The sequence below is a fragment of the Ammospiza nelsoni genome, chromosome Z, assembly GCF_027579445.1.
Source record: "Ammospiza nelsoni isolate bAmmNel1 chromosome Z, bAmmNel1.pri, whole genome shotgun sequence".
Lineage (NCBI taxonomy): Eukaryota > Metazoa > Chordata > Aves > Passeriformes > Passerellidae > Ammospiza > Ammospiza nelsoni.
This window is the reverse complement of record NC_080669.1, coordinates 19835318-19848373: the sequence shown is the minus strand read 5'-3', so window position 1 is coordinate 19848373 and position 13056 is coordinate 19835318. Positions and strand designations below refer to the sequence as shown.

Here is a 13056-nt window from a genome sequence, read left to right as displayed (position 1 = left end):
TCAGTAGAGTCTCTGCTAGTGCAGTCTCTGACTGTTGCCGTTTGTCATGTTTGCAGAGGATGTGAAGGGCCTCCGTCAGGAGCTGCAAGCTGTAAGATCTCTCAGCAAGCAGCAGTGTGAAGAAATGGCTCAAGAGCTCCTCTGGGCAGAAGAGCAGTGCTGCAAGGCTCTCAGACACTGGCAATCTGCTCAGGAAGAGGAAAAAAGGAAGCTCCAGCAAGAAATGGTAAGCGACAATACGTCCCGGAAGTTTTCAGGCAAGCTTGGTGGGCTGGCTTAGCAGAAGAGCAGCCTGGGTGACATGGCTGCAAGCATCTGCTGTAGGCTACACATTGCTGGGCCAGGCAGCAGAGGGCTTCAAGGGCTCCGACTAGAAAGCCTGTGAAGACCAAGACGATGGTGCCAGGATAGTACCTGCAGCCACGGTTTCAGGCTGGGTATAAGCCAAGTTCCCCAGAGAGCTGGATGGTCACCACCCAAAGCATGGCAGCGAAGGATCTTGCCCATGCAGAAGCCTCGTGCCATGCAGCAGACGGCTGCTGACCTTGCTGCACTCTGCTGCCCCAGCAACTGGGTTCCTTGCATTCTGTCCTTCCACGGTGGACAGAGAGTCTCCCCTTTGGGCTCGAAGCATACGCAACAGGCCCCGTGTTGCTGGTATTCCAGCTGGTGGCCTGTCCTGTGACTAGGGCATCGGGGTGCTGGCTTCCTCCTCATCCTGCAGTCCACCTGCAGGTTTGCCTTGATCAAAGGGCTGTGGCACTTTGAGAACACAGCCTGTGAGAGCAGGCAGAAATCCTGAGCAGACAGGGGCTAGGAAACAGGCAGCCTTCAGAGTGGGGAAGGAAGGCGGAATCTCCTTTCCTTCCACCTGCTGACCCTCCTGTAAAGCTCCTGGTTAGAAGTGCTGGAGGGCACAAAGCCACTACTGGGGACTCTTCAGGGAGGGGGCTTGTGGGAGGGATGAAGCTGTCATTTTTTCTTTGGGGAGCACGGCTGGGACTTCATCTGGAAGTGTCTCTTCCTCTCATCAGAAGCAATGTCTGGAACGGCAGCACTTGGAGGCGCAGGCGATGCTGGAGGAACGGGAAAGCTTCCTGGCAGAGGTACAGAGGGAGCAGGAGAAAAGGCTGCTTGAGATGAAGCAGGATGTTGCCATCAGGCAACCCGAATAAGAAAAGATAGGAACCAGAGCCAGTCAAGAGGCAGCACAGAGTGTGAAAAGAGAGTTTGTGTGTTGCTTTGGTCTCCCCTGGGCTCCTTATGGGCACTGCTTGTCTGGACACTGTCTGTCTGAGCGGGACTGCCTCTTAGCCGGCCCGTGGTAAACATGAGGAGGAGAACAAAGTGTTTTTGGAAAGCGTGTGCACCTCAATCTTGCTTGCCACACGAGTGGTGTGTGGGACGTTAAAAGGCGTCTTCTCTTTGTTCCTGTGCAGCTCCAGGGTCAGAATGCTGCTCTCTTAGTCAAGGTGCACCAGCTGCAATGGGAGCTAGAGCAAAGGCGGCAGCAGCTGCAGCAGCTGAGGCAGCAGCTGAATGAGGAGTGTCTGAATGGGCAGGTGAGCCTGACCAGGCAGGCTGCAGAGGGAAGGGCAGTGATGGAGGCATGAGCTGGACATCTCAGGAAAGGGGAGGCAAGGACTACTGCAGGCACTGGGAGCACAGAGCCGGGCAGGCTCCAGCGCTGTGCACCAGGAAGAAGAGTTGAGATGAAAGAGTGAGAGCTGGGTGGAGAAGCCTGCAGTACAGGCTGGCAGAACAAAGGCAGGTGAGTGAAAGAGCAGTAGGCACTGCAGTCATGCAACAAGTGGTCTCTGCTCTTCTCACCTTTCCCCTGCAGAGCAGCAGGTGGATGGGGGCGAGGCCCCTGACGGCCATGCTCTGTGGTCTGCATTGCAGCTCGCCAGCACGACACTTACTGGGCCACTGAAGCTCAGCTTTGCTGCCCTGGGCATCAAAGCTAGTGCTTTGGCTGGTGGGCCAGCAATCCTGTGAATGTATTTCTGCTGGCTTCTTAGTGCCCACTTTGTTTATTGAGGAGTTTGCTCAGGTGAACGTGGTGACCCCTGCACATTCTGAACAAGTTGTCCCTTTCCATGGTGCAGGTCTCAGAACAGGGTGAAATTTTAAGGTGTTCTTTCCCTTTCACCATCTCTACTATGGCTGGCTGTGACAAGCTGTAGTCTCTGCTTGTTTGGCTTTGACTTGTGCAGCCAAACACCAGTGTTGTTCCTGATGGCATGCCTGTGGAATGTGCCGTCAGGGGCATCTCTGCCAGCCACACTTCTGACACAAACAAATTTCTTGTCCCAGATGAACGAGGGCTCTGCCCTTGAAGGCGCCGCTGCAGCAGCAGCCTCCGAAGAAGCCTCCCCTCCGCAGCCTGAGAACTCGAGCAGGAGCAGCTCACCCCGCTCCTTCCAGGAGAGCGAGAAGCAGTGCCTGAGGCTGCTGAGTAGGTCCTGGGGATTCCTTGTGCAATCCAGCAGTGTATTATGGGGTGTGTGCCTCAGCATGAGCTGTAGCACCTCTTCCTCCTGACTCTGGTGTCGGGGAGACATTCTGGACTCCCTACAGGAGCCATTGTTGTGCTTGGAGGCAGCCAGGGAGCATTTTGGGGCACTCCTTTTGCCTTTGAGGGCAGCTGGGTGTGGGTGGCCTTTGCCTGAGGTTCCATGCGCACTAAAGGCAAAAGCAGGGATTGTTTCCGAAGCAGCAGAAGGCTGCAACCTAGCCAACGACTGAGTCAGCTTGTGTGTGCTGGTCTGGCCACATTGATCATAATAGTTGGCTTCCTAGATTGCCTTTAGACTGCATTTGGAGACAAAACACTTCAGAGAAAAAATTTGGCTGTGGGGCTGGTTTCATACTGGTGGTGTTTTCATGACTTCTACTATTCCTTCTACAGTTTGCTTGGATAAAAATTCTTCATTTTTGTTAGTGTGACCTCCTTGGAAGGAGCATCAGGTGATAGCAAAACAACAGAGGAAGGGGTCTTTTCAGCACACCCCAAATGTTAAGAAATTGTATTCTTAGAACAATCCCTGGGAATCAGAGAGCAAGAGGTGTTTTCAAAGTGCAGCCAACAAAGAAAAACACAATTTGATTTTCCAATCCCCCTTGGATAGTTCAGTTGTATGCCTAGGGAGACGCATCAAGAGACACTTCTGTGTGGCAGGGCCAGATAAAACTGCCCTGCAGGCAATTCTCGGGATGAAGCCTGCATCCCCTCTGCTGCATGTTCCTCCAGTACAAGGCACTTTGTCAGGGCTAAAGCCCAGCCGGTGAATACTCTTGGGATACTAAGGATTGGCCTCAATCCCTGCACTCTTGGAAAGCACAGCAAGGCCTTGGTGACTCTGCAGTACAACTCAGTTGCTCCTTGCAACTGGTCATAGCTGCCGGTGCAGTGCTGTCAGAGAATTAGAAGCGGGCAGGTACAGGACAGAGCCCAGTTTACTCAGTGTCGGCCATCAGCTGTAGGGACAAGAGGTGAATGGATCGACTCCTCCTTGGCTCTGAACTCAATGACACCCATGTTCTGTCTCGAGTGGGGTCAACAGCTTGTAGCAGTGCTGAGTCTGGCTCTGGCTTCTTCACAGTGCCTGTCAGAGGCCATTTGTGGGCTCTGCCCAGGTTTTTGTCATACCTGCCCTGCCACTGATGGCTGCTGTGGCTGCAGGAGCTGGAGCCTTCCTTAGCTGTGAGGTTTCAGCAGCCACCGCGTTGCTGCAGCTTGGCCTGGACTCGTCAGAGGATCAGCATCTCGTTTGTGCAGGTGTCTGAGCCACGGCAGCGCCTGAGGAGCGGCGCTGTCCTTGTTACCCGTCTGGGCTGTGCCCTTTGGGAAGATGGGGCACGTGGCTGGTGTCCAAGGGGCCGAGGGCAGTGCTAGTGACTGCTGCAGCCCAGGCTGAAGACATGGACTTGTTGTTCTTCACTAAATGGGGAATGGGCAAAATCATCTTCAGAACTTAGCCTGCTCATAAAAGAAGAGGGTCCTAATTCTTACAGCCATTGTTCTTGGATGTAGCACACCATGAGCTGCTGTTCTCTGAAAATGTCAAGGCATTCTTCAGGCAAACTGCTGAGAGGTAGAGGAAATCCCCTCCTCTCCTGGATTTCACTTTGCCATATTCCTTCAGCTCTGCAAAAAGCAGCTGTTGATAAAACTTCATCCCAGATCACAGGGTGCATTGAAATCTTGGAATTATGAAACCTTTTGTTGAACCTCACAAGAGAGTGTTATCTCCCACAACAAGGAAGGGTCCTGATTTTTCAGCCCTCCTTCCCCTTTGTGGACCCACAACCACTTGCCACGGTGCCAGTTCTCTTCTGGTCTCTGTCTGCTCTGACGCTTTCTCCGTGGGCTTAGTCTCCTCTTCAAAGGAGTGTGCAGAATCAGACTCTGTGCAGGCCACGTGTGTTACAGAGCTGCCTGTCTTCTTACTGCGGCTGCTCTTGTTGTTGTTCTTGTTGACACTGTTGCTAGCCAAGCGACCAGAAATTGCTCCGCGCCGCAGAAAGTGGAGCTGAGATTCTGATCCACTGGAAGTCAGGATCTCTGTTTTGAAGTTTGCTTCTTGCATTTTCTTTCTTTCAGGGAGTGTGGTGAGCGTGGCAGATCCAGAAGAGAAATACACTGGATGGAAAATTATTGGCAGAGGGTGAGTTCAGCCATGCTTACTCCTCCAGAACCATGGGTCACGTAGGTGGCTGCTGGAATATCCAGAGGGAAGTCAGGCAAGCTGCAAGCATCTTCAGACCCTGGCTTTAGATTGTCCCTGTCTCAGTACTGGTCACAAGGCATCAGCAAAGATAACTGCATGCTGGCAACCAATGTCTTGCCTGCCTCAAGGAGGCACTTGCCTGTCCCTCAAGTGTGTGGCACGAGATTCCTTATTTTCCCAGCAGACACGGTTTTGCATGATTCCAAATAATATGGCCCCACAACTGAAGGAAGAAAAAACTGAGACAGCAGCTTCCCACCTGACAGCCGTCAGACAGCAGCTCTCAGCAGAATTTCTTTCCAATATTTTGCTGAACACAACTTTCAGTGCTCAGGACAATAAGACAGGCTGTGTGGTGCTGCCTGAGTTTGGCAGACAGAATCAAAAGAGAGCTCTGAGTCCAAGAGGACTCTGTGTGTTTCATTGCTTGGAAAGGCACACCACACACACAAGCACAAAAAGGAAGAGGCAAAGCAAACCCTCACATCCATAGTCTGGTGTGTACATTTGAGATTTGTAGCAGCTCTTTTTTCTTCCTGTTGGACCCAGCTTTGCTCTTGGACAAGCTGCATGGCAGAGGGTTGCTGGGCTGCTGTGGTATTGTCTGAAGGGTAGACAAAGGCTGGTGTTTGAGGGACACTCCAGGCAGCAGAGAGCTCCTGCCTGGGCTGCCTTTTGCTTCTCAGCACTGAACAGCTTCTCTGTTCTTGCTGCTGTTCTGTTCCTAGGGGTTTTGGAACCGTTTATAAGGCCTTGGACGCTGCCACAGGACAAGCGGTAAGTGCCAACAGCCCTTGCAGATTTTGCAGCTCTTGAGCGCTTTCCCTTGGGATGTGATCTGTGGCCAGAGCGTTGTGTTACCTGTCTTTGCTGCAAAGGCTGCCTAGAGGCAGGCTGAAAAATGCATTTTGGACAGACTTTGTCTCGCATTCTGAATCAGTGTGAGGATGGCAGTGGTGTCTTTCCAAGAAGGCCATGCTATCTTGGACTGCCTGGATAAGTGTGCAGAGATTAGCTGATGGTAGCAGCCGTCATTCTGGCCCAATTCCTCTTATGCCGCGGTTCAGACACAGATAGGATTTGCCATTGTTTCCCAGCACGAGGTACCCTTTGAAAAGATCTAAAGAAGGAAAAGCCTTGTCTGGAGTGCAGTTTTGCCTTTCAGTCCTGGGGAGCCTGGGTCTCACACACACACAGACACTCGCACACGGATCAGTGAGAAGAAGCTGATGAAGAGCCTTAAGTAATACCGCCTTGTGTTGGTCCTTTGTTGCTGACATTCCATTACAGAGATGCTATTTGTACTGAACTGACATGCTGATGTCAGTTGGAGAGTCCCATGCTCTTTGGGGCTAAACATTCAGAGTCCTGAATTCTCCTTTCTGGCTCTCAGCAAATACAACTCCATCTTCCTGGTGGCTCCTTACCCACCTGCAGCGCTGTGCTCAGCAACTGCACTTGGAGGGATGTCTACAAGGAGTCTGAAAGCCCTAAGCCCTGCTTATCACCTGGAGTGCATCAGTAGTGGTCCACAGAAAGGATTCTTCATTTTTTAACACACTCAATAATTACACATCTAAACCGTGTTGAGGAATGTTCTTCAGAGATGCAAAATCCAGAAGAAGTTAGGATGTGCTAGGATGTTAACTTTCCTTTGAGTTGCCTTGGAGTTGTTCTTTGTCAGACAGCATTTCAGCATTTTCTCTGTAATGGATTGGTGCATTTACTTTGGAGCACAATCAAGAATGGCAGCAGTTTCTGAAACACTGATCAAATCCCCTAGAAATGCTAACCTGTTTTCCACAAGTTGATTTCATTTCACAGAAGCAAAATTCCTTTGGCTTGCAAAACGCGTGTAAATGATAACAGTAGTGGTAAAGGAGGCCTCGCGGAGGAGTCTGCAAGGGCTGAGAGTGCTGTTAGCACATTGTGGCTGATGCTTTAGAGTCCCTTTTCGCCGAGGTGACAAGGCATCCTGGCCCGTGAGTGCACGGAGGAAGAGGCTCTTGTAACGTCTGTTCCTAATGGCTTTCAACGTCATTGTAGGTGGCCGTAAAGGAAATTGATCTCCAGCACCAGCGCTGCAAGGAAGTATTGAAAGAAATCCTGGTCATGAGGGAAATGAGGAACCCCAATATTGTCACCTACCTAGAAAGGTAAGTAGTTCTGTATTTTTATGGGAATGTCAGTTTCCATACTTGCCAGGCAAAGGTTTCAAGCACTTTGCTCAGTGGCAGAAAATTGATCTTGCTATGAACATCAGTCCACTCCTGTATGAGGCATGGGAGGAGATGGCATTCTTCTGGTTCCTGGCAGAAATAGCTTAAAGATTGTTCTCAGAAACCTGTCTCTCTTACTAAGCCAGCAGCCTCTATGTTCACTTGCTGAATGTTCCTTTGCTGTTTTGGGGCATGATTTCTTCTTCTGAGTGTCGGAAGAGAAGTGCTGAGAAAGCATCACAGAAATTATTTCCCTTGTGCTGTTCCCACTATTTTCCATTGCCTTGCATGCCAAAAGAGACACATTATTTGCCGGGTTTGAGGTAGTTTTATCCTGTTTGTGACTGTCCTTTATGCAAGGCTTCCCAAAGGGTGTTGGCAGTGCTGCACCTCCACCTCCCCTGTGAAAAAGCTGTGAAAACTGTGTCTCCTTGCTGTTGGAGTGAATGGTGCAATTTGTTATGAAGACAATGAAGCAGCTGCTGGGATGTAGCCGCTTCCAGATCTGCCTCTGCTATCACAAACTGCCGTTTTCCCCTGCTTGCCCCCTAAGCCGTCTCCTTTCCCACGGGTGTGCAATTAGATGGCACAGATTGCAAGCCCTGGATAGCCTGGGTGGAGCGTGTCTCCATTTTATTCCGTCTTCATTTCCCAGTGACCTGGAAGCAAAACTCAGCTGTAGTCTTTTCATCCGTATGGCAATTTAGCTGTGCCCATTCAGCTCTACACTGTTGTTTTCATCTTCCAGCTACCTTGTCAATGAGTTTGTCCTGCTGGTGTTGGAGTACATGGATGGAGGCTCTTTAGCAATAGTGATCAGCGAGAAAAGGATGGCTGTAGGACACATGGCAACTGTCTGTCAGGAGGTAAGGGATCCTGCTTGTGCTTGGCATGCCTTGGACAGCATCATAGTTCAAAAGCGCTGCTACGTGAGTGATTCCGTGCTCAGAGCTTTCTTGCTGTGCTGCTCTTTTGCTTCAGAGAAGAAGGAGCATCTGGACGGAAGTGCCTGCCAGTGTCCCTGCCCTTACTATAGTCTGCTCTTTATCTGCTTTTGGCCTCTGTGCTCTCTGTCTCTTTTTGATTTTTCAATTTTTTTTATCTGTTCTGCACTTTGCCCCTCCAAGTCTTCGCCCAGAGCCTTTCTGCATTGCCTTCTTTGCCTGTAAGCGCAAAGATGCCGCTGTGCGAGTTTTAAACCAACAGCAAAGGCCAAGAGAGGCTCATCTCTCATGGGTCTCAGCTTCAAAGGAGGGCATGGCACCCACCACGGTGCTTGCTGCTGAAAACTGACAAATGACTTGAAATGTCTTTCAAATCTGCTGACCAGGCAGCCTTACAGCCCTTTACCTCCAGTCTCCCAGCTGACAGTGATGCCCTTGGTACCCAAAGCAGGGACTTTTCCTCTTTTGGCCAACCGTTGTTTGTCCTCTGAATGGGGAGAGCGCATCCGCTGCAGCAGCGGTCATTCTGACTGGCTTTGCAGGGGACAGTCTCGAGCAGCAACTGCTCTTTCCCCCTCAAAGCCAATATGCCTTGCCTTAGAGAGATCCTGCTCTCCCAGGGTTGCAGCAGCAAGCTCTTCCTCTTGCCAGCACTCACTGCTCCTCTGAGATCCATGAATCTTCAGGAGCACACGATGAAATCAGATCAGGCTAACTTTTGGCCTCCTGTTTCTTTTATTCTCTCTCAGTGCCTGAAAGGCCTGGCTTTCCTTCATGCCAACCAGGTGATCCACAGAGACATCAAAAGTGACAACATCCTTCTGGGCCGGGATGGCTCCGTCAAGTTGGGTGGGTATTCTTGCTCAGGGCACAGCTGTAGGCTGCTGGGAGTCTAAAAGAGCAACAAGTATCAAGAGGAACTGTGGTTTGTGTGTGTCCCTTCCAGAGGGAGGGAGGCCACAGTGGAAACCTTCAGTGTAGATGAGGAAAAGCCACCACCCTGGGAATGGTGGTGGGTTTGTTAAATGGACAATTGCTAGTTTCCTTGGCTGCAGCCCTGAGGAAAGAGAGCACAGCTGCTTTTCCAGCTAGATTCAGTACTACATTCTGAGACTTAGAGTGAGGAAATCTTTTCCTTGGTTCCCTACTTGAAGCAGTGTTTGTTTTTCTCCTCAGCTGATTTTGGCCTCTGTGCTCTGCTCACACCTGAGCAGAGTAAACGGAGGTCGATGGTGGGGACAACTTGCTGGATGGCACCCGAGGTGGTGAGAAAAGAGCCTTACGGTCCCAAAGTGGACACCTGGTCCCTTGGCATCGTGGGAATTGAAATGGCCAGAGGAGAGGCTCCTTATGTTTGGGAGACCAGTGACAGGGTAAGGTGCAAATATGCTTCAGAATTCAGTATCCTTCTGGTCTGTCTCCATTAGACTAAATCCCATTCCCGCAGCTTGGATGAGTTCCAAGAAGGTCCACTTCTAAAAATGTCCCTGCAGCTCACATCAGCTGTCAAGGCAAGACCTGTTGCCCCTTGGAATAGCTGGAGTTGCACTGGGGCCTTTCTACTTTTGGGGAAGAAGGCTCATCTCTAACCATCTGCTAGGCAAGAAATTGCCACTGCAGACTGGGGCTTAAAAGACGGGGTCTAGGTGAGCACTGAAGGCTGTGGAAGAATCACGTAGAGTCTTGTGTTTCCTTTCACTTCAGGCTAACCACCTGATAGGCACGCAAGGCATACCAGATGTGCACAAGCTCAGCCTACCCCCTGCCTTGTGTGAATTTCTGGGCTGCTGCCTGCAGATGGATGTGGACAGGAGAGGCTCTGCTAAGGAACTTCTGCAGGTACAAGGCAAAGGGGCTGCTCCCTGTCTGGGTTTGCTCCTCGGCCCAACTCCAGGGAATCAGATGGGCCCCCCACAGGGTAATCTCTGCTCTGGCTGCTTTTCAAATGAGAACCAGATAGGATCCAAGACTAGTTAAGGTTAGAAGGGAGTGGTGGAGGTCATCTAGTCCAAAGCCCCTGCCAATAGATCAGGTTGCCCAGAGCCCCAGCTCACCTGACCTGGAATGCTGACAGCGATGGGGCACCTCCCAGCTCTCTGGGCAGCCTGAGGCAGTGTTTCAGCACTCTCCTCATAAGGAGTTTCTTCCTTAGAGCCTATCTGAATTGACTGTCTTTTAGTTTAAAACCATTCTCCCTTGTTCTCTTGCAATTGGCCCTGCTAATAGATATGTCCCCATCTTTCTTCTAAGCCCCTTCAAATATTGAAAGGTGTCCTTGGAGACCTTGCCCTTCTGCAAGCTAAACAAGCCCAATTCTCACAGCCGTTCCTCAGAGGAGAGCTCCCACCTTCTGGTCATTGCTGAGGCCCCCTTTTGCTCTCGGCTGCTGTTTTCAGGTTTAGTTGGTAGCAAAGGAACTGAAGTACTACAGTGCTGGGGAAGGAGGCCTGCAGTGGGGCTTGAAGAAGACAACATAAGCACTCCCTGCCAAGCGGTTCTAGATTGGTCTGTGGGAAGGTGGGACCTTTGGGGGGGACTGACTGAGCATCCAAGGGCATCCAGTTTGTCCTTCCTGCCCCACTCTTAGAGGTTTCTGCCAGCCAAAGAGGGACAGCTGAGCAGGATTTGTGCCAGCCTCACGTGCTGCCTGGCCCGCTCAAGTAGATGAGAACCACTGCAGCTTTGCTGCCACCTTTTGTGGCAGACAGGCAGCTGGCGACGGCGCCACTTCCTCGGCTCTCCCTGCCGTGAAGGAAGATGCCAGCCAGGCCAGGAGGAGGGGGGCATGCCAAGGCAGACACTGCTCTCCTTGCAAGCCAGAGCTGAGTCCATCTGCGCTCTGCCCCTTCTGTCTGTGTGTTTCTGGGCCCTAGAAGAACCCAGCTTGACCCTGTTAGAAGCTCAGTTGGAAAATACTGGTTCCTTCTCCCTTGGTCTCTTTTAATTTGGTTGCTTTGGTTTCTTTTTCCCTTTGGGCAGCATCCATTTCTCAAGCTAGCGGAGCCTCTCTTCAGCCTCCTCTGAGAGCCTGATTGCTGTCATCCCTGCAGCAAAGTAATGCAGGAAGCAGAGGAGATGACAAGGACCACTTCAGCACGTAGAGAACGGAGCCTCTGAGAACAGGCAGGAATCCTGAGGAGAGAGGGCCCAGCAAACAGACAGACTGAGACAGAGTGGGAAAAGAAGGTGCCACCTCCTTTTCTCCCATCTGCTCATCCTCCTTCTAAATTTCTGCTTAGGACAGCATAGCTGGAGGGCACAAAGTCACTAGTGATGTGCAGATTTGAGCAAGGCAGGAGTGGCATTGCAGGCGTGAAGGGAATGGGAGGGCCAGAGCTGTGTCTCAGGAGGAGGGAGCTCCCACAGGATGCCACCAGCAGAGCCGGGCTAGAGCTGTGGGAGACGGCTGGATGTTCCCAGCTGCGGAGGAGGCGCCTGAAGCGGCTGGGAACATCCTGTGCATTCTTTGACCCATGGAGCAGGGTGCTGCATGTGTGCTTATTTGGCCAAATTGATCAGAATAGTTGGCTTCCTGGTTTCCCTTTAGACTCCTGACGTGTTGGCAGTCACTGGAAACAAAATACTTCAGAGAAATGGATTGGCTTTGGGGCTGGTTTCATACTGGTGTTGTATCAGGACTGTTTCATGACTTCAACTATTCCTCCTACAGATCACTTGGGCCCCCACCAAGCACATCTCCACTCCAGGTGCTTTTCAAAGGAAAGGAAGGAAAGAGGCAGTGAATCAATGGGAGAAGTGGAGCACATGACCAGGAGCACTTCCGGATTCCTTTCTCCAATCAATGCCAGCTCGGAGCCAACCTTTTTTTTTTTTTTTTTTTTTTTTAATGGCGGACAAGACCATGTCCCTGCACTGATCTGTGCTGCGGAACAGGGTCTCATAGCTAGGCCACAGAGCTGGGCTGCGGAGCTGTGCCGCGGAGCTGTGTCACGGAGCAGGGCCTCGTAGCTGGGCCGTGGAGCTGTGCCGCGGAGCTGTGCCGCGGAGCCGGGCCTCCCAGCTGGGCCGCGGAGTTGTGCTGCGGTGCTGTGCTGCAGAGCCGTGCCGCGGAGCTGGGCCTCGGAGCTGGGCCGCGGAGCTGTGCCGCGGAGCTAGGCCGCGGAGCTAGGCCGTGTAGCTGTGCCGCGGAGCTGTGCTGCGGAGGTGAGCTTCGGAGCTGTGCCGTGGAGTTGTGTCGTGGAGCTGTACTGTGGAGCTGTGCTTTGCTCCCTTCCCTGCATTCTGCATCCCTCAAAAAGTCTCTGTTACTACATTAGCAGCTCTGCAGTGCCAACTTGCTGCTGGAGAACTCCTGGAACTCTGAAACCCTGGATTTCTAAATCCTTGAATTTCCAAATCTCTGCATTCTTAAATCCCTGGACTCCTGTAACCTCGGATTTTGGAATCCTTGGATTCCTAAACTCTCGGATTTCCTGAATCCCCGGATTCCTGAACCTCCTGATTTTGAATCCCCTGCCGTCTGGTTGTTTCTGAGGTGTTTGTTAACAATGGTTTCTACAAGATCAAAAGCTGTGGCTGGTGTAAGTGATCAAGTTGGGCCCTCCAAAAAGGACGTGAGTGTACAGACCCACCCCTGCCCAGAATGTTTGAGTTTATTGGTGGCATCAGGGAGTGCTGTGGAGGAGAACCGCTTACGCTGCGAACAAGTGAATGACCTCCTTCTAATGGTGGCTGAGCTTAGGGAGGAAGTTGAAAGATTAAGGAGTATTAGTGAAAGTGAAAGGCAGATAGATTGGTGGAGTTCAGCCCTATCATCTTTAAGGGAGGTTACTAATCAAGAGACTGAGGACTTATATGCCTCCCATTCTCAGATGACAGAAGGGCATTTGGTGGATGAAGAGGAGTGGAAATGGGTCCCTGTGCGGGGTGGTAAAAATGAAAAGACCTGCCCCCCTCCATCATCCAGCCAAGTACCATTACAAAACAGGTATGAGATACTGGATCCAGAGATACAACTAGATGGTTTAGGAGAGAATTGTCTGCCTAGTGAACCTCCTAATTATGTTTCACCTGCAACACAAATTATTACCTCTAGTACCAAGAAGAAAAGAAGGGTAATTGTCGTAGGTGATTCCCTCCTGAAAGGAACTGAAGGCCCTGTATGTCGACCAGACCCATCCCACAGGGAAGTTTGTTGCC

General features: G+C 51.3%; 1 protein-coding gene across 1 annotated transcript; it reads left to right on the top strand.

The window, feature by feature from the left end:
• The first annotated feature begins 1073 nt into the window (after positions 1-1073).
• Positions 1074-10920, top strand: LOC132087039 (serine/threonine-protein kinase PAK 3-like). Its single transcript, XM_059493067.1, has 13 exons — positions 1074-1106; positions 1440-1562; positions 1903-1978; positions 2022-2086; positions 2317-2458; positions 4607-4670; positions 5462-5510; positions 6780-6889; positions 7701-7818; positions 8646-8745; positions 9073-9269; positions 9601-9735; positions 10876-10920. Exons 1-13 carry the CDS (start codon positions 1074-1076, stop codon positions 10918-10920), a joined length of 1257 nt encoding a protein of 418 aa, XP_059349050.1.
• The last annotated feature ends 2136 nt before the right edge of the window (positions 10921-13056 follow it).

Coding starts and splice junctions, on each gene's coding strand:
- LOC132087039 (XM_059493067.1), top strand. CDS start 1,074: ATGCTGGAGGAACGGGAAAGCTTCCTGGCAGAG. Junction 2,087..2,316: donor CCCCTGCACATTCTGAACAA/GTTGTCCCTTTC, acceptor TTCTTGTCCCAG/ATGAACGAGGGCTCTGCCCT. Junction 9,270..9,600: donor TTTGGGAGACCAGTGACAGG/GTAAGGTGCAAA, acceptor CTTTCACTTCAG/GCTAACCACCTGATAGGCAC.